General features: G+C 45.6%; 1 protein-coding gene across 2 annotated transcripts in view; it reads left to right on the forward strand.

Moving 5' to 3' along the window:
* The first annotated feature begins 17,725 nt into the window (after positions 1 to 17,725).
* LOC144500695 (inactive phospholipase C-like protein 2) overlaps positions 17,726 to 26,502 on the forward strand; it is a 273,226-nt gene continuing 264,449 nt past the window's right edge. Inside the window, exon 1 of one of the 2 annotated variants that reach the window (XM_078224017.1) lies at positions 17,726 to 18,122. In XM_078224017.1, the coding sequence (XP_078080143.1) occupies positions 17,907 to 18,122 (216 nt within the window). In that variant the 5' untranslated portion in view covers positions 17,726 to 17,906. The remainder of the gene's footprint in view (positions 18,123 to 26,502) is intronic. The other variant, XM_078224018.1, reaches the window with a different exon arrangement.

The raw sequence follows: 26,502 nt of genomic DNA on the forward strand, positions 1-26,502 counted from the left end.
CCCCTTTTCCATAGATTAGTTACAATGGACATCCCATCCAATACTATATAATATCCACAATTTGGAAGTGCTTCATATAGACATAGAATCCCGACAGTGCAGAAGGAGGCCATTCGGCTCATTGAGTCTGCACCGACCACAATCCCACCCAGGCCCTATCCCCATAACCCCATGTATTAACCCTACCCACTAATCCCTCCTGACACTAAGGGGCAATTTATCATGGCCAATCCACGCATCTTTGGACTGTGGCAGGAAACTGGAGCACCCGGTGAAAACCCACGCAGACACGGAAGGATGTGTAAACCCCACACAGACAGTGACTCAAGCTGGGAATCGAACCTGGGTCCCTGGCGCTGTGAGGCAGCAGTGCTAACCCATGCTGCCCTGTAAGGAGTAAGGAGAATTCAAATAGTGCTTTTAAAAACCGCAGGTATTTATTTACAGAAATCTGTGAAATAGAAATGCCTGCTTTTCACTGAAGAGTTTATCCATCCTTGTGTAGTTCCCAGGTAAGAGAGCCACCTCACTCTGCACTCCATGATATTCCACTGACTCCCGAGAAAGTCTCGATGGACCCTCAGCAGTCTGCATACCCCAGTTTGAGATGCACTGATTTGGGAAACGCAACGACAAATCTGTGCAGAGAAAGGTCCCACAAGGAGACCCCTGAAGCACCAATGTCCCATAGTGAGCACAGTAATGTCAGACAAGGAAGCCTTGCTTTAAGAGAACTGAGGTGATGCAGGGTAATAAAATACAGCGGCTTTCAAGTTTTGTAAAAAGTGTAGTTTTTGCTCTAATTAGTGGGTATTTCATTCAGGTCACAGTTTACAGGGAAGGTATGTACATTTCACAACTAATTCTCAGCTGTTTACTATCATGCCAGCCTCCCATCTTTCTCCCTTATTGAATGCGATTTTTCCACCACTATCCATTCACTCTTGTGCCGACACTTCCTCCCCAGATTACAAGCTGTTACTTTCCATTCACCAGATGGCAATAACCCTGACCCAGTATACTTGTTCCTGGCTGGGAATATCAATGAAGATGCTAATCAATTGGAATGGAACCCTTTGCCTTTTGTCAGCATGCAATTTATTTTGCGCTCTGAAACGTTGGCCACATCAGTCCAAAAAAAGATCTAGGGCATCGCAGTGGCACAGTGGTCAGCACTGCTGCCTCACAGCGCCAGGGACCCGGGGTTCGATTCCTGGCTTGGTTCACTGTCCATGCGGAGTCTGCACGTTCTCCCCGTGTCTGCCTGGTTTCCTCCGGGTGTTCCGGTTTGTTCCCACATTCTCCCTGTGTCTGTGTGGGTTTCCTCCGGGTGCTCTGGTTTCCTTCCACAGTCCAAACATGTACGGGTTAAGTGGATTGGCCATGCTAAATTGCCCCTAAGTGTCAGGGGGATTAGCGAGGGTAAATACATGGTGTTATGGGGATACGGGCTGGGTGGGATTGTGGTCAGTGCAGACGCAACAGTCCGAATGGCCTCCTTCTGCTTACTATGATTCTATGATCTAGTACATTCATGCAGTTTTGTGAGGCTCCTTAGAAAGATCATTCTTTGTCTATTTTGATCTCTTTTCCATCGATCTTTCTCAACAGAATCAGACTTTCTAAATCACAAGTCCTCATGATGTTCCCAAGAAACAGTATCTCTTCCTGATCTTGGTCACGAGAATTCACTCAGTCTCAGAGTTTGCTAACATCTCTTCATCGTTTGTGTGATTTGTCCAAGAGATCTTCATTACTCATCTCAGCAACCACGACTCTGCAGTCTCAGTTCTTCTCTGCGTCCAACACTTGTTTCCATCTGTCAGAATTTTTATTTTTATTCATTCATGGGACATGGGTGTCGCTGGCTGGCCAGCATCTATTGCCCATCCCTAGTTGCTCCTGAGAAGGTGGTGGCGAGCTGCCATCTTGAATCGCTGCAGTCCACCTGCTATGGGTTGACCCACAATGCCGTTAGGGAGGGAATTCCAAGATTTTGACCCAGCGACTGCAAAGGAACGGCAAGATATTTCCAAGGGGAAGCAATGGCTTAGTGGTATTATTGCTAGACTATTAATCCAGAAACTCAGCAAATGTTCTGGGGACCTGGTGCAGATGGTGCAATTCGAATTCAATAAAAAATATCTGGAATTAAGAATCTACTAATGACCATGAAACCATTGTTGATTGTTGGAAAAACCCACCTGGTTCACTAATGTCCTTTAGGGTAGGAAATCTGCTGTCTTTACTTGGTCTGGCCTACCTGTGACTCCGGAGCCACAGCAATGTGGTTGACTCTCAGCTGCTCTGAAAGAGCAACGAGGGACGGGTAATAAATGCTGGCCAGCCAGAGACACCCATGTCCCATGAATTAATAAAAAAATGTCAGGATGGCTTGGAGGGGAACTTGCATGGGGCGGTGTTCCCATGTATCTGCTGCCCTTTTCCTTCTAGATGGAAGTGGTTGTGGGCTTGGAAGATGCTGTCTGAGGATCTTTGGTGAATTGCTGCAGTACATCTTGTAGATGGTACACACTGTGGCTACTGAATGTTGGTGGTGGAGGGAGTGGATGTTTGTAGATGTGGTGCCAATCAAGTGGACTGCTTGGTCCTGGATGGTGTCAAGCTTCTGGAGTGTTGTTGGACCTGCACCCATCTGGGCAAGTGGGGAGTATTCCATCAGACTTCTGACCTGTGCCTTGTAGATGGTGGACAGACTTTGGGGAGTCAGGAGATGAGTTACTCACCGCAGTATTCATAGCCTCTGACCTGCTCTTGTAAGCCACTGTGTTTATATGGTGAGTCCTGTTAACTTTCTGGTCAATGGTAACTCCAAGGGTATTGACAGTGGGGGATTCAGTGATGGTTACACCATTGAATGTCATGGGGTGGTTGTTCGAGTGTATCTTATAGATCTGATGGTTATTGCCTGGCATTTGTGTGGCGCGAATGTTACTTGCCACATGTCAGCCCAAGCCTGGATATTGTCCAGATCTTGTTGCATTTGAATATGGACTGCTTCAGTATCTGAGTAGTTGCGAATGGTGCTGAACATTGTGCAATCATCAGCGAACATCCCCATTTCTGACCTTATGATGGAGGGAAGGTCATTGATGAAGCAGCTGAAGATGGGATACCATCCTGAGGAACTCCTGCAGAGATGTCCTGGAGCTGAGGTGACTGACCCTCCACAACCACAACCTAGGTGGCAGGTATGACTCCAACCAGTGGAGAGTTTGCCCCCTGATTCCCATTGATTCCAGTTTTGCTAGGGCTCCTTGATGCCACACTCAGTCGAACGTGGGCCTTGATGTCAAGGGCTATCACTCTCACCTCACCTCTAGAATTCAGAATTGGAGCAATATATCATCATAGTATCATAGAGTCCCTACGGTGCAGAAGGAGGCCATTTGGCCCATCAAGCCTGCACCGACAACAATCCCACCCAGGCCCTATCACTGTAACCCTAAGTATTTACCCTGCTAATCCCCCTGACACTAAGGGGCAATTTAGCATGGCCAATCCACCTAACCTGCACATCTTTGGACTGTGGGTAGAAACCAGAGCACTCGGTGTAAATCCACGCAGACACGGGGAGAATGTGCAAACTCCACACAGACAGGGACCCGAGTCTGGAATTGAACCCGGGTCCCTGGCGCTGTGAGGCAGCAGTGCTAATCGCTGTGCCACCGTACAACTCTAGTTTTGCGATATGCAATGTGACATTCCATAATTTTCAGTTTTACCAATTTACACAATCAAAATATTCGCCTTTCCAACAGCTATTCATTAATTAAAAAGAAAATGTTGATTGAAAAAAAGACTTTCTGTAATAAGGATGGCTGAGAGGCAATTTGAATCAAACTTGTCTGGTGGGATATGCACATGTATCGGGAGGACTGCTGATTTTCCACCCAGCAGATGGGGGAAACTGACTCGGTCGAGAGTAATGATAGTTTCACACATTGATTGATTTTACTATCCATTGATGTCAATGAGTAATGTTGGAAGGGATATAAAATCTGCCTTGCATCAGATCCTGTGGGTTCCCTACCCTGCCACTTTGGGGAAAATTTCCCCCTCTATGTGTAGGATCGGGACCCCCTCCAATAGGACTTCTCCTAAAAATGAAACCCTAAAAGAGGCAGGTTGTACTGTAATGGGTTAATCTTCAAAAATGTTGATTTGATTTATTATTGTCACATGTATTAACATACAGTGAAAAGTATTGTTTCTTGCGCACTATACAGACAAAGCATACCGTTCATAGAGAAGGAAATGAGAGAGTGCAGAATGTAGTGTGATAGTCATAGCTAGGGTGTCGAGAAAGATCAACTTAATGCGAGGTAGGCCCATTCAAAAGTCTGACAGCAGCAGGGAAGAAGCTGTTCTTGAGTCGGTTGGTACGTGACCTCAGACTTTTGTATCTTTTTCCCGAAGGAAGAAGGTGGAAGAGAGAATGTCTGGGGTGCGTGGGGTCCTTGATTATGCTGGCTGCTTTGCCGAGGCAGCGGGAAGTGTAGACAGTCTTTGGATGGGAGGCTGGTTTGCGTGATGGATTGGGCTACATTCACGACCTTTTGTAGTTTACTGCGGTCTTGGGCAGAGCAGGAGTCATACCAAGCTGTGACACAACCAGAAAGAATGCTTTCTATGGTCTGCAAAAGTTGGTGAGAGTTGTAGCCGACATGCCAAATTTCACAGAAATCACAGAAATCACAGAAACCCAACAGTACAGAAAAAGGCCATTCGGCCCATCGAGTCTGCACCGACCACAATCCCACCCAGGCCCTACCCCCATATCCCTACATATTTTACCCGCTAATCCCTTTAATCTACGCATCCCAGGACACTAAGAGGCAATTTTAGCATGGCCAATCAACCTAACCCGCACATCTTTGGACTGTGGGAGGAAACCGGAGCACCCGGAGGAAACCCACGCAGACACGAGGAGAATGTGCAAACTCCACACAGACAGTGACCCAAGCCGGGAATCGAACCCAGGTCCCTGGAGCTGTGAAGCAGCAGTGCTAACCACTGTCAAAGCCCAAGTCAAAGGTTTGACAAAGAGTCATCTGGACTCGAAACGTCAGCTCTTTTCTCTCCTTACAGATGCTGCCAGACCTGCTGAGATTTTCCAGCATTTTCTCTTTTGGGATGGATACACTTCCTTTGTTGAAGACCTGCTGGGGAGGTGGAGATCATGTGACCTAGGCCTCTGGCTCGTGGAACAAGTAATACTGCCTTGCTGAACTGTATGGGGGGGATTCTCTGGCCGGGTTCGCCCCAAAGCCGGAAAAGCCCCCCCAAGGTCAATGGGCCTTTGAATGGTCCATGTCCTGCCCGCTACAGTTCCCATGGTGGAGGGACAGGAAAATTCCGTCCTACAGCTCAGTCTGTTGGTTTAATATCTGACGAGCTGCCACACAGAAGGAGCTCTGGCCGGGCTGGACAACTTGCCCCGTCAAACCTGCTTCTGTTGGAAGTTCCGTGCTATTGCCTGTAAGACTGATTCATCTCTGCATGCCTAGCTCATCTTGTGAAGTCAACATCACTGGAAAAGTGAATCGGTTTGCAGCCTGCTGTCCCCTCTGAAGGAATACCTCATTGGATTTTGATTCTGGACTCTGGAAATCACGTGAACCAATACTGATTTTCTCTGTACTGTAAAACTCTCCTTTCTCTATCCCGCCGAGTGTGGATGTTATGAACCCACCTTCCCGCGTTTTGAATGTGTGCAAATAAACTAACCCTTTGAGTTCATCCTATCTCAAGTTTGCTGTGGATTATTGATAGAAAAGTGGGTTGCACAAAAAACCAAGGGTTGAGGAAATGCTCCACCCCTTATAAAGAGGGAAACAAATCAAAACATCTTTCTGTTTATGGATAAATGGTGAGAGAAGACATTAGTGCTGTTCAAATTCAACCCCCCTCCTTTCTGTAACAGGAGGCTCAGATACTGAGCTGCATACATTTTATCATTTCAATCATGCTTAGAAGTGTTGAATGCTGCATCGATTTACCAACCCAACAGCTATCAGGAACTTAGAACAAACCAGTGCCACAATACATTGGAATGCCAATCGATTGTAGCAATCACATCAACAACATAGAAACATAGAAGATAGGAGCAGAAGGAGGCCATTCATCATGATCATGGCTGATTGTCCAACTCAATAGCCTAATCCTGTTTTCTCTTCATATCCTTTGATCCCATTCAACCCAAGTGCTATATCTAGCCGTGTGGGCAGCCTGGTGACACAGTGGTTAGCATTGCTGCCTCACAGTGCCAGGGACTGGGCTTCAATTCCCGGCTTGGGTCACTCTGTGTAGAGTTTGCCCGTTCTCCCCGTGTAAGTATGGGTTTCCTCCGGGTGCTCTGGTTTCCTCCCACAGTCTGAAAGATGTGTTGGTTAGGAGCATTGACCTGAACAGGTGGCGACTAGGGGAATTTCACAGTAACTTCATTGCAATGCTAATGTAAGCCTTATTTGTGCCCAATAAATATATTTTACTTTTAGCCACCTCTTGAATACATTCAATGTTTTGGCATCAACTACTTCCTGTGGTAATGAATTCCACAGGCTCACCATTCTTTGAGTGAAGAAATGTCTCCTCATCTCCATCCTAAATGGTCCACCCCGAATCCTCAGATTGTGATCCCTGGTTCTGGACTACCCCACCATCGGGAACATCCTCCCTGCATCTACTCTCTCTAGTCCTGTTAGAATTTTATAAGTCTCTGTGAGCTCCCCCCTCATTTGTCGGAACACCAGCGAAAACAATCCTAACCGAGTCAATCTCTCCTCATACATCAATCCAGCCATCCTCGGAATCAGCCTCGTAAACCTTCGCTGCATATTTTTCGACAATACTGATTCCTGACATTGGTTCATGTCCATTCAATTACAAAAAGGAAAAACTTCCTCAAAATGAAATCCATTTCTCTTTTTCTTGAGTTTTTTAGGGTAAAGCTGCGCCAATCCAAATAATGTCTACGCAACAGAGATTGCAGAATTGAATTGAGTAAAAGCATTCCTCGAAGGTGAGTCTCCCACTGATTTGAAGTGCTCTGCTTTCCACTTAACATTCGCAGAAATGATCAGTTCTTACTCCGAATCCGACCTGATCATGTTCCTTGAGTTAAGACTGTCAACGTACTGCCGACGCTGTGGCTCCCTTCACTATTTTTAGCCACTTTAATCAACATGAGATTGAGAATTAATTATGGAAAGTAGGCCTCATCAATTCAAGGGAATTCATGCAGGTAAGGTATGCCAAAGTACTTTCCTCTTGAATCACGTGGATATCATTTATAACCGAGAATATCTCTGATAAACTGTTACTGGTGACCCTGCCCTGGCTGTACCTGTGTTTAACTATTTGCTGAATAATATAAAGATTGGGATTTAAAATAATAAACAAAATTTAGGAAATACTGTACTTTTTTTCTGAAAATTAAAACGATTATATAATTAAACTTTTAAACTCCCAGCTCAATTTAACGCCTGAGGGACATTGCAAGCAGACAATTAATTATTAATTGCAGCTTTTAGTAGAAAGGTTCAGTATTGAAGTATTAGATTACAGCAAAGGGCAAGTCCTCCCATTAGCTGCCATGCGTTCAATAATTTACCTTTCTGTTCACTCTGTCAAATAAAAGTAAATATTAGTAAGAACATGGCAGCGAGGTCCTCAAGCAGTGCTAGAGCATGGAAGGCAATGTACTCAACACAAGAACAGCATTGCTTGATGGGTCTGCCTGTAATAGTTATACTGTATGGATGTTACAGGTAAAACATGGCCCTGTGATAGCCCAGTGGTATTATCACTAGACTATTAATCCAGAAACTCAGCTAATGTTCTGAGGACCTGGGTTCGAATGCTGCCATGGCAGATGGTGGAATTTGAATTCAGTAAAAATATCTGGAATTAAGAATTTACTGACAATCAATGAAATCATTTTGATTGTTGCAAAAACCCATCTGGTTCACTAATGTCCTTTATGAAAGGAAATCTGCCGTCCTTACCTGGTCTGGCCGGCATGTGAGTCCAGACCGACAGCAATGTGGTTGACTCTCAACTGCCCTCAGGCAACTAGGGATGGGCAATAAATGCTGGCCGGCCAGCGACGCCCATTTCCCACAAATGAATAATATTATTAGAAAATCAGCCTGTATGGGCGATATTTATTCGAGGTGACAGAGGGGTCTTGACTGTCACTCTGTTTGATCTCCCAAACAGGCACTCAATTGGGGGGACGGGGGGGTGGGGGGGGGGGAGATAATCTTTCCACAGGATCAAGGAACCTGGGCATGTAAATCCTGCCCCCTGCTGTCGATCAGAGGCTATTAGCTCTGCCTTGCTCAGCAGCGCCAACACGAAGGTGGCTGCTGATGGTAATGCGCCCACCCAAGGCTCAGGAGCACTGAGGGACACAGGCCACAAGTGAGTGATGGCGGAGTGGGGTTCCAGTGGAGGGGCCAGCAGCAAGAGGTAGCTCTAAGCAGTGCACCACCCCCCCGCGCCCTCCCCTCCCCTTCTTGATGCAAGGTCCCTCGATCCGACATTGAGGGCATTTGAACAAGAGACCCCACCCCAGAAGCCCACAAGCAACCCAACGGTTCCAACATTCCACATGGTGTGTCCCATGCCCATCACTTTGTGAATAAGAATGTCAGTGAATATGTATCTACTCAGGAGTTCAGCACTGATGGAGCAAATTGGCATTGATTTTTTTTTAACTGATTAGAAATTACCTGAAACAAACAAGATTGCTGGAGTTTAGTTTACGATGCTATAATAATTTCAGGAGTCAGCTGCAAAGGCACAGTGCTTTATTGCACAAAATAAAATAAAACAAAACCACAAGCCTGTGGTGAACACAAACAGGTCCCAACCGGGACAATACAGTAATGGACCCACTCAGGGGCTTGCTTTATGCAGGGCTCAGTATACGAGCTCCACCTGGTGAGTTAATTACCAATCCCCAGGGAGCTCATAGATATACTGATGACCATGAAACCATTGTCAATTGTCGGAAAAACCCATCTGGTTCACTAATGTCCTTTAGGGATGGAAACCTGCCGTCCTTACCTGGTCTGGCCTACATATGACTCCAGAGCCACAGCAATGTGGTTGACTCTCAACTGCTCTCCCAGGGCAACTAGGGATGGGCAATAAATGCTGGCCAGCCAGCGACGTCCATGTCCCACGAATGAATAAAAAAAATGACATGGATATAGGGAACAGTATTCTGTTCGGTTGGTTTAATCTATATTGAACTGAGTGTAACTAACTTATAGAAAGTGCAGCAAGCAGTGATAAATCTGTGACAGCAGTGAATGTGAGCGAGCATTTAATCAATTACAAACTACTGTCCGACAATTTCTCTCTAAGTTGAAGGTTTCTGAATCTGGTCACATGAAAGACTTGAGCTGACATGGTCAGACAGTGATCTTATCCACAGTGACTGCAAGGATAATGAATTGTCCTTAGCTCTTTCAAACACAAGTTCAGCAACTCCACATTAATTCTCCCAATGAACAGCCTCACTATTGTATCAGAAATAATACTGAAATATCTCGCAAAAGATATATAAAGCATTCACCATCCAAAAACTTACTGTCTAAATGATTGCAAGGCTAATAATACTCCCTGTTATTTATTCGCAACAACCTCAGTTGAGGGTAGATGCTATTAAACAGACGAATTGAAAGGTTGCTGTTCAAGATGTCTTTTCTTTTGATGCCAATCAAATAAACTAAATCAAACAAACTCAGGGATAAAGCACAGTGTTGAAATAAGCGGTCTTCCTTTTCTTCTGAGAGGCATCGAATCATAGAATCCCTACAGGCTCAATGGGCCGAATGGCCTCCTTCTGTACTGTAGTGATTCTATTCTATGATTTCTGAAATGAGAAGAACAAATTTGTGTTTATACTATTCCTTCTCAAATTGCAAAGAGTTACCTAACTTTTGATTGCTTTGTCTTGACAGTGGGTAAGTCACTGTTTGGTGTGGTACTGAACCACACTGGCTATGAAAATTCTACTTTGGATCTCTGGACAATGTTGAATTGAGGTAGCAGATGGGAAAGGCAGTAAAATTGGCCTGAAAGTCCCTGAGCAAAGGAATGGAAGATCAGTCATGGTTCCAGCTGTTGATTAATGCACAGTAACTCCTGTCTGAAAATCCATCTGTTGCAACAGAATTGGTTTCAACCATCTCCCGTGGTTTGATCATCTAATAACTCTCACTGTCAAAGCTCACATATGAAGAATGCCCAATAGGGAAGAGGTACTGGCAGCCTAGTCCAGTGGCAATACCACTACACCAACCGCCTCCCTCTAAAGCTAAGAAACAGACTTCTCATTTCTCTCCTCTTCCACACTCCTCTGCTGTCTGGCTTCTATGTCATTCCTCCCCCCATTATTTCCCCAGAATCTCACATCTAAGCTGAGGCATAAGGGTTTCAAGGTATTAAGGGGAACAGATTCTGTAGAAGGAGAGAAACTATTTCAATTTGTTGACAAGCCCAGGACGAGGAGGTACAACATGAAAATGAGAGCCAGAACTTTCAAGAGTGAAATTCGGAAACACCTTTATACATAAAAAGGATGGTAAAAGTTTGGAACGTTCTTTGGCAAATGGCAGCTGATGTTGGATCAATTGTTAATTTTAAATCTGAGATTGATAGATTTTTGTTAACCAAGGTAAAAGCAGATGAGGAGCAGAAAGGCAGGTGTGTGGTGTTAGGTTGCAGCTCAATCCCTATCTCATGAAATGGCAGAACGGGCTCGAGGGTCAAAATAGCTTCCTCTTTGTTGGAACGTTCCAACAGAGGCTTGTAATTTTTCTACATTGAAGTATAGACCATAAGACCCGAAGATATAGGAACAGAATTAGGCCATTCGGCCCATCGAATCTGCTCTGCTATTCAAGGGGGCGGCACGGTAGCACAGTGGTTAGCACAGTGGTTAGCACTGCTGCTTCACAGCTCCAGGGACCTGGGTTCGATTCCCGGCTTGGGTCACTGTCTGTATGGAGTTTGCACATTCTCCTCGTGTCTGCGTGGGTTTCCTCCGGGTGCTCCGGTTTCCTCCCACAGTCCAAAGATGTGCGGGTTAGGTTGATTGGCCATGCTAAAAATTGCCCCTTAGTGTCCTGAGATGCGTAGGTTAGAGGGATTAGCGGGTAAAATATGTAGGAATATGGGGGTAGGGCCTGGGTGGGATTGTGGTCGGTGCAGACTCGATGGGCCGAATGGCCTCTTTCTGTACTGTCGGGATTCTATGATTCAATCATGGCTGATAAGTTTCTCAACCCCATTCTCCCAACTTTTCCCCATAACCTTTGATCCCCTTACCAATCAAGAACCTATCTATCTCTGTCTTAAATACAATGACCTGGCCTCCACAGCCTTCTGTGGCAATGAATTCCACAGGTTTATCACTCTCTGGCTGAAGAAATTCCTCCTCATCTTGGTTCTAAAGGGTCGCCCTTTATTCTGAGGCCCCGGATCCTAGCCTCTCCTACTAATGGAAACATCTTCCCCACGTCCACTCTATCCAGGCCTTTCAGTATTCTGTAAGTTTAAGTGAGATCCCCTCTCATCCTTCTAAACTCTATTGAGTACTGACCCAGAGTCCTCCAATGCTCCTTAATCAAAATACCTTGGGACTGCAGATAGGAATCACTTATAAACTGCCTTCATGTGCAGTGCCTTTCATAATATATTACCTAAAATATTTTACATGCTTTGTTAAGTATTTCAAGCATATGAAAGACAACACAAGCAATAGAACATTTAGAAGACAAGTGATATAGCTTCCAAAGTACAGGGGGTAAGCAGTAGCACAGTGGTTAGCACTGCTGCCACTCAGCACCAGGGTCCCAGGTTCAATTCCAGCCTTGGGTCACTGTCTGTGTGGGAGTTTGCACATTCTCCCCGTGTCAGCGTGGGTTTCCTCTGGGTGCTCCAGTTTCCTCCCACAGTCCAAAGATGTGTGGGTTAGGTTAATTGGCCATGCTAAATTGACCCTAGTGTCCGGGGGATTGACAGGATAAATGCATGGGTTTGCGGGAATAGGGCCTGGGTGGGATTGTGGTCAGTACAGATTTGATGGGCCGAATGGCCTCCTTCTGTACTGTATGGATTCTATGAATAGAAATGCAAGTTGTAACTGGCTGACCTCAACATTCGCATGCCTGGAGTCATGTGTCTGTCTCCAGCCTGCCCCTACAAACCCACTATTCTATGAATTTTGCTAAGTATTTCATCAAAACCTATTTAGGTTTTCCAGTTGCAATTAAATGAAGGTTTAATGTACTGATAAGTAATTTCCAGTCATAAGGATGCAAAATATCTGTGATTAACAGATGGATTACAATACCATTTATCTTTAAAAGGGAATTAGATTGAAGACAGGTTAATTGTGAAATGAGACACATGGAATCCAGGATACGTTGCTGTTTAATTTATGTTTTATTTAATGGCTGAGAAAGACTATACACCTCAGGAGTCAGAGACATGATTTAATTATCCAGTGGGGGCTGATTTGTTAGTGGTTGAAGCAGCCCGAGAGTAAGGTGTTTGTGACTCATGAACCACTGATTACAGTGACTGTGAAACCTTGCTGAACTGTGACAGAGCCGGCAAGGACCCAGCTTACTACTGTTTAGTCCATTCCAAGAATAGGAAAGGTTGTCTGGTTCAATGCATTGATTTAATCCTTTAGACCATTCTCAAACATTTCCAGAAAGATCTCACACAGAAGGAGCCACAAGACTGTTGAAAGTGGGAAAAAAATATCTTGGTGTTGACAGGTTTAAAGGTGTCACTAACATTGTTATGGCAGAAGTTGGGCTCAGCTGGTAATAATAATTGAGTGCCATGGAGAAGCGAGGTCCTGAACCATAGAATGCCTTCAGTGCAGAAGTGGACCATTCAGCCCATTGAGTCTGCACCGGCTTTTCGACAGACTATCATATCCAGCCATAACCCCATGCATTTACCCCGCTTATTCCCCTAACTTACACATCCTGGGACACTAACGGGCAATGTATCGTGGCCAATCCACCTAACCTGCACATCTTTGGACTGTGGGAGGAAAACGAAACACCCAGAGGAAACCCACGCAGAAACCCATGTGGCATGGTAGCACAGTGATTAGCCCTCACAGCGCCAGGGCTCCGGGTTCGATTCCCGGCCTTGGGTCACTGTCTGTGTGGAGTCTGCACATTCTCCCCGTGTCTGCGTGGGTTTCCTCCGGGTGCTCCAGTTTCCTTCCACAGTCCGAAAGACGTGCTGGTTAGGTGCAATGGCCATGCTAAATTCTCCCTCAGTGTACCCGAACAGGCGCCAGAGTGTGGTGCCTCGGAGATTTTCACAGTAACTTCATTGCAGTGTTAATGTAAGCCTTACTTGTGACTAATAAAAAAACTTTAAACTTGACACGGGGAGAACATACAAACTCCACACAGTCACCCTCAGTCAGAATCGAACCTGGGTCCCTGGCTCTGTGATGCAGCGGTGCTAACCACTGTGCCACCCTGGTCTAATATCTCGGCATAACAGCATAATGACTATTCTTTGCAGGTAGGAAAACAAATTTAATTAACTTTATTTGGTATTCAAGTGGTCATGACCATTAGCAGCTGGAAAGGCTGAAGGGGTCCCTTGTATGACTTCCCTATGACAGTTCCCCTCCCCCAGCAAGGGCAAATTCTTGTAGTAATTTCGGGAGACCAGTATGATTGTTAAAGTAACATCTAATTAAGATCTTGAGACCTAATATGAATAGTAAAAGATGATTAGGCATTAGCAAAGCAGTGGTTTGAAAATATAGTGGGAATAATCTGTGGAAACAGGTCAGTGAATTAAAGTATGCTTTATTGACTTCGTAGCTACAATGAAAACATGCACTTTTGGGTTTTTTGTGAATTGTATTAAGAGGAGTTGCCTTCGTTATTTATATATAAAGCTTAACACATTAATTGTCTTTATGTATCCTCATTATTTGCAAACACTACAGTCAATACGTTTTTATTGGACTCAATTAGCGTTGAATAAAATTCTAAATGGACATATGCAAAGATTGCGTTATAGGATGGGCATGGTATCAAGCAACAAAGTTTTATTTTCCAACGATCTGATTATATTTTGCTACTGGTAAGCAGAAAACATCTCATGGTGAAAGAAGGACTGATGCAGATTCCATTTGTAACAGTTGTGAGAATTAAATTGCACTGCATTAATGATGAATGAATACTTTCTCCTACCTTCAGATTCCGTTACTTCCTTTTCGAAGATAACAAGCCCTGTGGTTGTTTCTTTCTCTCAGGGTGAACTGCTCTACGGTTCCTCATCCAAATGGTTAGCATCATATGGAGGAGGTCACAGTTGGGCTCGAACCTGCCCTCAACCTTTATCTACATCCATGTGCCTTCCAGCAAGGATCATTTTGCAGTGATTGAAGTGTTTTTTTGACCATGTTCCTTGGCCTAGGGCAATTGGATGCCAAAAATAGTATTCTTGTTAACATCAGATACAAACCTTGGACTTTCCTGATCCATGTAATTGTAACCATATTGCATGAAGCATTTATCCATTAACGCATTTGTGAAGTAAAATTATTCATTAATGCTTGGAGAAACATATTTTCATTGTAATTGTACAGGAGAGTTGTACATTGCTGTTATGAATATAATAAAACTATAATTTTTTGGATTGAATATTTTTTTTGAAGATGGAGAATGTTGATATTGGTAAAATAATGCTGAAATTAGGTACCCAATATCAGAAACATTACTCAGGCCAGGCACAGTATGATTAGTTGTAGTGTGAAACTTTCCCCGAGGAGATTTAAAGTTTAATTTATTTTTATTAGTGTCACAAGTAGGTTTATATTTATGCTGCAATGAGGTCATGGTGAAAATCCCTTAGTCACCACACTCCGGAACCTGTTCGGGTACACTGATAGAGAATTTAGCATGGCCAATGCATCTAACCAACACAGACTGTGGGAGGAAACCAGAGCACCTGAGGGAAACCCACGCAGACAGGGGGAGAACATGCAGACTCCACACAGACAGTGACCCAAGCAAGTGGCACGATGGTACAGTGGTTAGCAGTGCTGCTTCACAGCGCCAGGGACTCGGGTTCGATTCCCAGCTTGGGTCACTGTCTATGTGGAGTCTGCACGTTCTCCCTGAATCTGCGTGGGTTTCCTCCAGATGATCCATTTTTCTCCCACAGTCCAAACGTGCGGGTTAGGTTGATTGGCCATGCTAAATTGACCTCAGTGTCAGGTGGATTAGCAGGGTAAATGAGGGCCTGGGTGGGATTGCAGTTGGTACAGAAATGATGGGCTGAATGGCCTCCTTCTGTACTGTAGGGATTCTATTCTAAGACACAGTGGTTAGCATTGCTGCCTCACAGTGCCTGGGGCCCAGGTTCAATACGGCTTTGGGTGAATGTCTGTGTGAAGTTTGCATGTCCTCCCCGTGTCTGTATCGGTTTCCTCCGGGTGCTCCGGTTTTCTCCCACAGTCCAAAGATGTGCGAGTTAGGTGAACTGGCCATGCTAAATTGCCCCTGGTATGTAGGTTAGACGGATGAGCATGATGGATGTGCTGTGTTGTGGAGGGTGGGTCTTGGTGGGATGCTCTTTGGAAAATGTGCCACCCCGATAGGCTGAATGGCCTCCTTCTGCACTGTAGGAATTCTAGGTCTGATGTCCAACATTTTCCAATTCAGGAGTCAGGCAATTTTGCCCAAGTGGGCAATGTTCTTACAGGTAAATAGAAAATGCTGGAGATACTCAATAAGTCACGCAGCATCTGTGGAGGTAGAGATACAGTAAGAAGCCTCACAACACCAGGTTAAAGTCCAACAGGTTTATTTGGTAGCAAATACCATAAGCTTTCGGAGCGCTGCCCCTTCGTCAGATGGAGTGGATATCTGTTCTCCAACAGTGCACAGAGACACAGAAATCAAGTTACAGAATACTGTATTCTGCAACTTGATTTCTGTGTCTGTGCACTGTTGGAGAACAGATATCCACTCCATCTGACGAAGGGGCAGCGCTCCGAAAGCTTATGGTATTTGCTACCAAATAAACCTGTTGGACTTTAAGCTGGTGTTGTGAGACTTCTTACTGTGCTTACCCCAGTCCAACGCCGGCATCTCCACATCATGACTACCATCGAGGTAGAGATAAACAGAATTAGCATTTATATCAGACTGATGGGTTTTGGTCAAAATTCCACATCCAGATGGGTTCTTGCGCTGTTCAGCAAGCAATTGGGGAACGCCGATAGATGCAGAGGGATAGCAAGAGGCGAGATTCCTCCCCTGTTGACACACTCAGAGGTTGGGGGAAATGTGATATCTGCCGGGTTCAGGGTCGTGTCCTGAATGAAAGAAATACCCAATCCCGAAAGCGCCGAGCCGATGCTGTCTGCTCTCAAGAGTTAACGAGAGGTGGCGACTCTACACTGTGTGTGTGTGTAAGACACAACCCAAAGATAGGATTGAACAGTGACAGCCTTTATTGAAAAAGAAACTGTTTACTCTTAATACGGGGCGGGCGCTTTCTATATAATTAAACAAAAGTGGGCTTGAGTTTATCACGGTTAAGTGATACATACCATCATTGCGCACACAGATTTGATACGAAGGTGCGCAGTGAACTTGCGGAAATCTTTATAGGACACTAACACTGTCTTTGGCACTAACAACTGCGAGTTGAAAATGTTAATATTTTGGTTTCAAATTGCATCCCATTCTGAAAGGTGTTAGACATGGATTTGTCCCAACCTGGGCACCAGCTGTGGGACAATTGCAGGGGAGAGGGGACAATTGTGGGGGACAATTGCAGGGGAGGGGGGACAATTGCAGGGGAGGGGGGACAATTGCAGGGGAGGGGGACAATAGCAGGGGAGGGGGGACAATTGCAGGGGAGGGGGGACAATAGCAGGGGAGGGGGACAATTGCAGGGGAGGGGGACAATTGCAGCGGGGAGGGGGGGACAATTGCAGGGAGGGGGGGACAATTGCAGCGGGGAGGGGGGGACAATTGCAGCGGGGAGGGGGGGACAATTGCAGCGGGGAGGGGGGGACAATTGCAGGGGAGGGGGACAATTGCAGCGGGGAGGGGGGGACAATTGCAGGGAGGGGGGACAATTGCAGAGAGGAGGGGGACAATTGCTGGGGAAAGGGGGCAGGGGTGGGACAATTGCTGGGGAAAGGGGGCAGGGGTGGGACAATTGCTGGGGGGAGTGGGGGACAATTGCTGGAGGGAGGGGAGGACAATTGCTGGGGGGAGGGGGAGGACAATTGCAGGGGGGGCAATTGCTGGGGGGAGGGGGGACCATTGCAGGGGGGTGGGGAAATTGCAGGGGGAGAAGGAAGGAAATTGCCGGGGATGGGGGTGGAATCGCAGGGGAGAGGGGGGAACACTTCAAACTGAATCATTTCAATCCTGAGCTTGTATTGAGACGCTGGTGGCTTCAGTAAATGTGTTTTTATTTTAAGCACAGCTATCAGGGATCTCTGCTGTCAACAGAAGATGTCCTTACTGAGTTGTGGATTATCATTCGAATTAGATCCCCTAGTGATTTTTTTTTGGGAGGGGGGTTGATCTGGGAAAGGGGGCGTTCTCTGCATCACAACACGTGCTGTAAACGAGGAAGTAACACACACCCAGTACGGATTATATCTCTTAGTTTCACAGGAAGTGAATGAAAGAGTCTGGGTTGGTTTCTCTAGTTAGTTTCAGGTCAGTTGCATCCCCCCCAGAGTGAGGGAAGAAGGGGGGGGGGGGGGGACTGGTCAGGTCAGTGCATCTCCTGGCCCAGGTCTGTCTCTGTGTGCAGTGAGGGGGAGCGATGCTGCTGGTGCTTGGATGGTGATGATGGCGGATGGACAGAGAGACGGTGCTGAAGCCGGGCTGCCGGAGCTGCAGCCTCCTCCGGGAGACCCCATCCCAAACTCCGCTGTGCTTCCAGCCCAGGGACAACCCGTCTCGAATGGGAAATGCCCGGAGCGGAGTGAACCTTCCGCCAACAGTGAAACTGGAGAGAGAAATCAGACTGCAACTCCCCGCAGCAGCATCATCAAGGTAATAATCACATTGGGAATTTCTCTATCCACATACACCGCTGACTTTGCCTCAATTCAGCTGTCTTAGATGAGAGAGAGGGGGGGGGGGGGTTGGAATTCCGTTTAAATTCTTTGCTCAGTTAAAATACCTTTCTCCAGATGCCTGTCCCTGTTTGAGGATTCTCCCTTTCTTTTCCCAAGTAACCTTGTTCAAAATTAAACCTCTATCCGTCATCCTCCCAGGACAGAGGGGAATCTCTCTCTCACCCACACTGTGTGTGTGTGTGTTTATGGGGATTGGGGTGAAATACATGGAGGAAAGCCACTAACACTGTCCTTGGAAGTATTTCTGACAAAACTGAACATCGCAGCGACCAGGGTGCTGATTTAAAGTGTGCGTGTGGGGTAGCTTGTTTATGGCTTGTCACTTGCTCGCCTCTCAGGGAGTGTCATTGTGTGTGTGTGTGTGCGTGTTTTTTTCCTCTGTCCGGCTGATTTAACACGGCAGATTTATCCCATTGCCTTAAAAACAGTTTTTTTTTTGTTTCACGTAGACAGCAGCTCGGTGAACTTTTACTACCCACCAAGACCCAGAGAGAGAAAATAAATTTTGTTACCAACTTTAATCAGCATTGGAATTGGTGCCACTGACAGGCACCCACTGGTCTGACCGGGATCCAAGGCTTTATTCAATAAATGGACCCCTTTCTCAGACTCCTGGTTCTGAAGTGGTTAGCAACCCTTCTTATGTCCAGTAGAGCAACAAAATACATTGTCCGTCCCACCCCCAACACACACACTCACACACACACTGTACGCATGGTGCACTTGGACTAAACTTGTGTCAGTTGAGAGGTAGGTCATAGAAACCTATCATTGAGACCCTACAGTGCAGAAGGAGGCAATTGAACTCATCGAGTCTGCACTGACTTGCTGACGGAGAGGATGGGCAGAATCACCCGTCCCGCCCGCCATGGGAATTGGACCATGGGGCATGGAGCACACAAAGGTCCGTTGACCTTGGATGGGATTTTCCGGTCTTGGGGTGCATGCGGTAGGAAAATCCCTATAAAAGGGCCTGGGTAAGATACTGGGCAGGATTTTCCAGCCGCATGCACCCCAAGGCTGGAAAATCCCACCCACTATCTTACCTAGGCCCTATTCCCGTAACCCCACATATTTTCCACGGCTAATCCATCTAACCTACACATCTTGGGACACGAAGGAGCAATTTAGCATGGCCAATCCACCTAACCCGTGCATCTTTGGAGTGTGGGAGGAAGCTGGAGCACCCGGAGGAAACCCACGCAGACACGGGGAGAACGTGTGAACTCCACAGAGTCACCCGAGGTCAGAATTGAACCCTGGCACTGTGAGGCAGCTCTGCTAACCACTGTGCCACCCCTAATCAGTAGTCCTCAGCACTACTTAAACTATCTTTGCCATTTTGGGTTTTTAAAAAAAAGATGGCACTTTGTTTCATCGAGGGATGACATGGAAATGCAAGTTATATTAAATATGTCACCTGTTCACAGAAGGAACAGTTACTGAGCCAAATATGGGATTCATTATTTCTCATCTTTTGCCACCTAGTGAGTTCAGATTCTCTTTCCACTGTGATTATTTAACACAAATCATCACATCATCCGCTGGCCAAATAGCTCCATCCTAGTTATCTTCTCATGTGTTGCCAAATTCAATAAGATGAGGGCTGGGCTTCAGTGGAAGTTTTAGATTTCGAATTCACATGCAACGGATTTCTCAAACTCCGCTGTGCTTTTTCAAGGAGGTGGGGGGAAAATAAAGACCAATTGTCAGAGAGAGTCGGTGCAGACTCGATGGGCCAAATGGCTTCCTTCTGCACTGTAGGGATTCTACGATTCTATCTATGCAGGGTTTAACCATGTCACAAACTGTAAGCATCCTTTTGTTTTTGCAGCTGAACTTTGAATTTGCGTGAAATGCATGGAATTTCCCAGTTGTACTTTATACAATGAGAGATAAAGATTCTGTGGTCAACAAACACTGTAATCAAAACCATGGAGTTTTCCCATTTGTCATTCGTGCTGTATGCTTCTCCTGTGGACATTACTGAAAAATCTTCTCTTTTTTACATGGTGTTGACCGTTTCACTGCAAAGTGACTAGCATCATAAAGCTGTTCAGTATTTTTGCCAGTGTAAATTATTTTAATTAGTGAGACAGTCAAATGGGGTGGCACAGTGGTTAGCACTGCTGCCTCACAGCACCAGGGACCCGGGTTCGATTCCCGGCTTGGGTCACTGTCTGCGTGGAATCTGCACATTCTCCCCGTGTCTGCGTGGGTTTCCTCCGGGTGAACAAAGAACAAACAAAGAACAAAGAACAGTACAGCACAGGAAACAGGCCCTTTGGCCCTCCAAGCCTGTGCCGCTCATTGGTCCAACTGGACCATTCGTTTGTATCCCTCCATTCCCAGACTGCTCATGCTCCGGCTTCCCCCCGCAGTCCGAAAGACGTGCTGGTTAGATGCATTGGTCGTGCTAAATTCTCCCTCAATGTACCTGAACAGGCACCAGAGTGTGGCGACCATGGGATTTTCACACTAAATTTGTTGCAGTGTTAATGTAAGCTACTTGTGACGCGAATAAAGTTAAAAGTTTATTTATCAAAATTCCCTTTTGTTCTAGAGATTAAGTATCCCTCCACATTCTAGGAATGTGAGGTGAATAACACTATTCTGGCTATCATACCTCACAAGATTTGGTGTGTCCAGTCTCTTTAGAATGCTCCCTAGCCTCTAACTGACCCACCAACCCCTTTACATTACATTAACACTGCAATGAAGTGACTGAAAATCCCCTGGTTGACGTCTGTTCAGGTACACTGAGGGAGAATTTAGCATGGCCGCTGCACCTAACCAGCACGTCTTTCGGATTGTGGGAGGAAATCGGAGAACCTGGAGGAAACCCACGCAGACACGGTGAGAACGTGCCGAATCCGCACAGACAGTGACCCAAGGCTGGGAATTGAACCCGGGTCCCTGGTGCTGTTAGGCAGCAGTGCTAACCACTGTGCCACCTTGATAAATAAAATGCGCTGTTAGTGTAATCAGTGATTGAAAACAGCAGCACGCTTTTTAATTAAATGTTGTATGCTCCACATCTGTAACACTCCTTACTGCATAGATTTTTGCTTTACTGGCGTACTGCTACACTGTTTTTTGCAATCCTTAGTGATTGTGGTCTATACAATGCAGAGTGCAAGCAAGCATTTACATTTTGCAAACAGGTCTACTTTACTTGCAGAAAAGCTGCATCATTTTATTGGAGAATGTCTCACCAGGGAATAATCCACTTGACCCAGCTGGGCTATATTTTCCATTGCTTCTGTTCGTCAATACAATAAATGAGGAAATGTAACTATAACCATGGCAGCTTTAACATAAGAAAGAAAACAACTTGTTGTATCAAAACTGGTGAAGTGAAAAGAAAGATGTTGGAAATGCATAGTAGGCCAGCCAGCATCTGCAAGAGAGAGGTGTGTTAACACTCTGGGGTCCTCAGCAGAAAATTACAATTGAAACATTGACAAGTGCTGCTAATCAGCTTGCTGGCATTTCCACCACTTTCTGGTTAGCACAGTGCCAGGGACCTGGGCTCGATTCCTGGCTGGGGATTACTGTCTATGCGGAGTCTGCACATTCTCCCCATGTCTGCGTGGGGTTTCCTCCCGGGTGCTCTGGTTTCCTCTCTCAGTCTGAAAGACGTGCTAGTTAGGTGCATTGGCCATGCTAAATTCTCCCTCAGTGTGCCCGAACAGGCGCCAGAGTGTGGCATCGAGGGGATTTTCTTAGCAACTTCATTGCAGTGTTCATGTAAGCCTATGTGTGACTAATAAATAATGAAGTTTACTTTAAGTATATGGGGTTATTTGGATCGGGTAGAGGGGAGGGCCATGTTATGTGGATGGGCCATGCTGAATTGCCCCTTGGTGTCCCAGGATGTGTCGGTAACATGGATTAGCCATGGTAAATGTGTGGGGCTACGGGAATAGGGCAGGGGAGAGGGCCTGGGTAAGATATTCCGTCAGAGCGTCGGTGCAGACATGAGGGGCCGAATGGCCTCCTTCTGCACTGTAGGGATTCTGTGATTTTAGATGTCCTGATTTGACTCCTTGGAGGTTTTGATTCTGAAGTGGCTCCTCTTTAATAATAGGAAATGTGTTCTGGATCCCTGTCAAGATCGATAACTTTTAAAAGAAATGAATCCCCAGGGAGCCAACAAAGAGAAAGTTGATGGACGAGCTTTCACTTTTCAAAACTGAAGGATTTGGTTTTAAAGAGAGAATGCAAGGTGCATGGGTCATTTTTTAAAAAAAGAAAACAGAAGCTCAGGCAAGTGAAAATTCAGTGTTAACTGATGAAGAAATATATTTATCAATACCTCTCTATTATGGTCTGTCAAATATTTCCAAACCCCTACTTTGTCCATTGTTAACAATGGACATAGAGAAGCATAGAATCCCTACAGTACCGAAAGAGGCCATCTGGTCCATCGAGTCTGCACAGATTCTCCGAAAGAGCATCCCACCCAGGCTCTCCTGTCCATCCTATCCCCATAATCCCACGCATTTACCATGGCCAATCCACCCAACCTGCACATTTTTGGAGTGTGGGAGGAAACTGGAGCAGCTGGTGGAAACACACGGGGAGAATGTGCAAACGCCACACAGTCACTCAAGGCCGGAATCGAACCCGGGTCCCTGGCGCTGTGAGGCAGCAGTGCTAACCGCTGTGTCGCCGTGCCATCCCTTGAAATCATGAAGTATTATCTGCTTTGAGTAGACCAATGATAACTTTCTCAGAGACCATGTAAACAGTGAGAGATACAAGTATATGAATACAGTAGCTGTGAGTTTTTCTAAATGCTGCTTCAATGCCCAGACGTAGTTGGAATGAGTGGCCTCTAGCCAGTACCTGTGGTCCTGGGAACTCATTTGTTTTTGATGAGAATGCCTTGGCTGCTTTAGTTTTTTTTTAAAGAGAACAGCATTCTCCTGCAAGTAATCACATGTAAGTCCAGCAATTGTTCTTGGATAGTTGTGTAGTGCATAGCAAGATTCCTCAAATAACTTGCGTCAATGAGCAGTCAATCTATGTTTTGTGGTATTGGTTGAGTGAGGCTTATTGTCCAGGATGGGGAAGAATTTACTCGTGTGCAAGCAGCTTGCCTCATTGGATTTTACTTTAATCCACACCTGGTCTAATGGAACAGGCCAATAGTTTGTGATCTATTTGAAGGAGCAACATAAAGGAGTGCAACCTAAATCAGGGAGCTAATCAGTGTCTTCAATTCAGAAACTTCTGATGAGTGAATGCTGTTCATGTGCTTCCATCTGGATCTCATACCATTGTTTTAATTTCCCATTTTCCTCACTTGTTGGTCCATCATTATTACCCCAGAGTCACTTCTACATTTTCACTTTTGCCTGTGTAAATTGAATCAAGAACGGTTTGCTCCACAATTCTACACATGATGCATCTTGTTCTCTGCTCCTTTCCCTGAGGCATAAGGCATCAAGCTGGGTCTATTTCAATAGGAGTATTGGATACATTGGTATATGTGAGAGTGTCTCAGTAGACTGTTCCCATGCACTGTACCTAACAGGGTGACAGTTAATAGGGACTGGATTTCTGTTTTTGGAATAACTCTCGCTTTGCAACTCTTTTGAAAGCTCTCCCTTTTGCAAAAGTGGCATACTCTTGTAACTGTTACCATTTAGATGTCCTGGTTTGACTCCTTGGCAGTTTTGATTCAGAAAAACTTCATGCTGGATGGATGACAGCAAGCGGGAAGGAATGACCAGATAGAAAGCGCCCTGCTTTTCAGACATTTTTGTCCCCTTCCTCTGGTCTGCATCCTCCCACAACAGGGCAGCTGAACTGAGAAACTCAGTCATGCATGTATTTAACTCTTATTCTTCACTCAATAATGCTGTGCATTTCTGCTTTTCCTGCACCATTCTGTATTTATGAGACCGAGAGAATGTCAGGACACGCTCACAAGCACCTGGAAATGACGCACTTTCAGTGGGTTTAGGAAGTCTAGAGTCTGAAGTGATGCTCGGTCAGGGAATGAACCTGGACAAAAGAGCAGAGACAGGATTTACATGTTTGAAAGTGTGTGGCAGCCAGCTTGTTCATCGCTTCACTGCTATCCTTTGCTCCAATATACAAAGACAAAAATGAAATTGTTGGTAAATCTGGGATAGTAAACAAATGAGGCCTGCAGTTTGACTCAAATATTTCTAACGCGGGATATTGCTGTCATGTTTGCGTGTGATTTATTCCAGTGTGTGGTAAATTATGAAACAAATGAAGAATGAATTACAGGTCCAACAAGGACTCGGGTTCAATTCCAGCCTCGGATGACTGTGTGGAGTTTGCACATTCTTCCCATATCTGCGGGTGCTCTGGTTTCCTCCCACAGTAAGAAGTCTCACAACACCAGGTTAAAGTCCAACAGGTTTATTTGGTAGCAAATACCATAAGCTTTCAGAGCGCTGCTCCTTCGTCAGATGGAGTGGAAATGTGCTCTCAAACAGTGCACAGAGACACACAATCAAGTTACAGAATACTGATTAGAATGCGAATCCCTACAGCCAGCCAGGTCTTAAAGGTACAGACAATGTCCAGAAATGTGCAGGTTAGGTTGATTGGACATGCTAAATTGCCCCTTAGCGGCAAGTGATTAGCAGGGCAAACACATGGGGTTACAGGAATTGCCTAGGTGGGATTGCTGTCAGTCTAGGTTCAATGGGCTGAATGGCCTCCTTCTGCACTGTGGAGATGCTATGAATAGGAAGTAGTTAAGAAGGCAAATAGCATTTTGACCTTTATTGCAAAGGGGTTGGAGTTTAAAAATAGAGAAGTTTTGTTGCAATTGTACAGGGTGTTGGAGAGGCCTCATCTGGAATACTGCGCAAGTTTTGGCCCCTGTACCTGAAAAAGAATACAGTAACATTGGAGGCAGCCCAAAGGGAATTCACCAGGTGAATTCCTGGGACGAGAGGGTTGTCCAGTCCAGAGAGACTAAATCATCTGTGTCTGTATTCCTTGGAGTTTAGAAGAGTGAGGGGTGACCTTATTCAAACATATAAGATCCTGAGGGGGCTTGACAGGGTAGATGGTGAGATGTTTTCACTAGTAGGAGAGTTTTGAATAAGGGGACGTAGCTACAAGATAAAGGGCCGGTCATTTAAAACTGAGATGCGTAGAAATTTCTTCTTGCAGAGGGTGGTAAATCTCTGGAATTCTCTGCCCCAAAGGGTGGTCGAGGCTGGATCATTCGACGTATTTAAAGTTGAGGTGGATAAACATTTGGTCGATCGAGGAATAGAGGCTGTGGGGAAATGGCACAGGAAAGGAACTGAGGCTGGCATAGATCCGCGATGATCATATTGAATGGCTTGAAGGGCCTGATGGCCTTTTCCTGCTTCTATTTGTTGTGTTCTAGATTGCCTCTTCCAGCACTGGCCCTTAAATTCTTTTGTTCAATTTCTACTCTTTATCTACAGCCTGAACTTGAGCTTTGCTTTTAGTCTGCCTCTGATTTCTAATTCTCAGCCTCCGTTTTCTTGCACAAAGTCTGGGTCAGGTTCTCTTTTTCTAGCCATGCGCTGTCCAAGCTTTCCCTGGGCCCCGAGTGTGCCAGGCCCAGTTCCTTAGCTGTGCTTTTTGCAGTATGAATTGCAGACATTTTGGTGTAGTAGGTGGCAAATGTGTCACCTCATGCTTTTTCTCATCTTCGACCCGGAATCCAATTGCCCTCCTCTGCACTGTGGCACAGTGGTTGGCACTGCTTCCTCACAGCGCCAGGAACCTGGGTTTGATTATCAGCCTTGGGTAACTGTGCGGAGCCTGCACATTCTCCCCGTGTTTGCGTGGGTTTCCTCCGGGTGCTCCGGTTTCCTCCCACAGTCCAAAGATGTGCGGGTTAGGTGCATTGGCCATGTTAAATTCTCCCTCAGTGTACCCAAACAGGCGCTGGAGTGTGGCGACTAGGGGATTTTCACAGTAACTTCATTGCAGTGTTAATGTAAGCCTACTCGTGACTAATAAATAAACTTTACGCAGGCGGGGTTGTGGGTTGGGTGAGATACTTCGCTACATAATGCTCCTCTAGTGGCCTAATCAAGAGTTGTACCATCTTCCATGAGAAGGAGGCATATCTGATGCTCCCTTAATGGAAAGTGGAGTATTGTTACATTAGTAAGTCCACGCTTCTCCTAAAGGTGCTTTAAGAGGGCATTGCTGCCTCTAAGAGTGTGTACAACATTGGTAAACATGTTTGTTATCTGCTGACCTTCAGCCCAAAAGAAAAACAGTCTGCACTTCCATTGGGTTTGAGTTGCTATGGT

The sequence above is a fragment of the Mustelus asterias genome, chromosome 11 (genome assembly GCF_964213995.1).
Source record: "Mustelus asterias chromosome 11, sMusAst1.hap1.1, whole genome shotgun sequence".
NCBI lineage: Eukaryota > Metazoa > Chordata > Chondrichthyes > Carcharhiniformes > Triakidae > Mustelus > Mustelus asterias.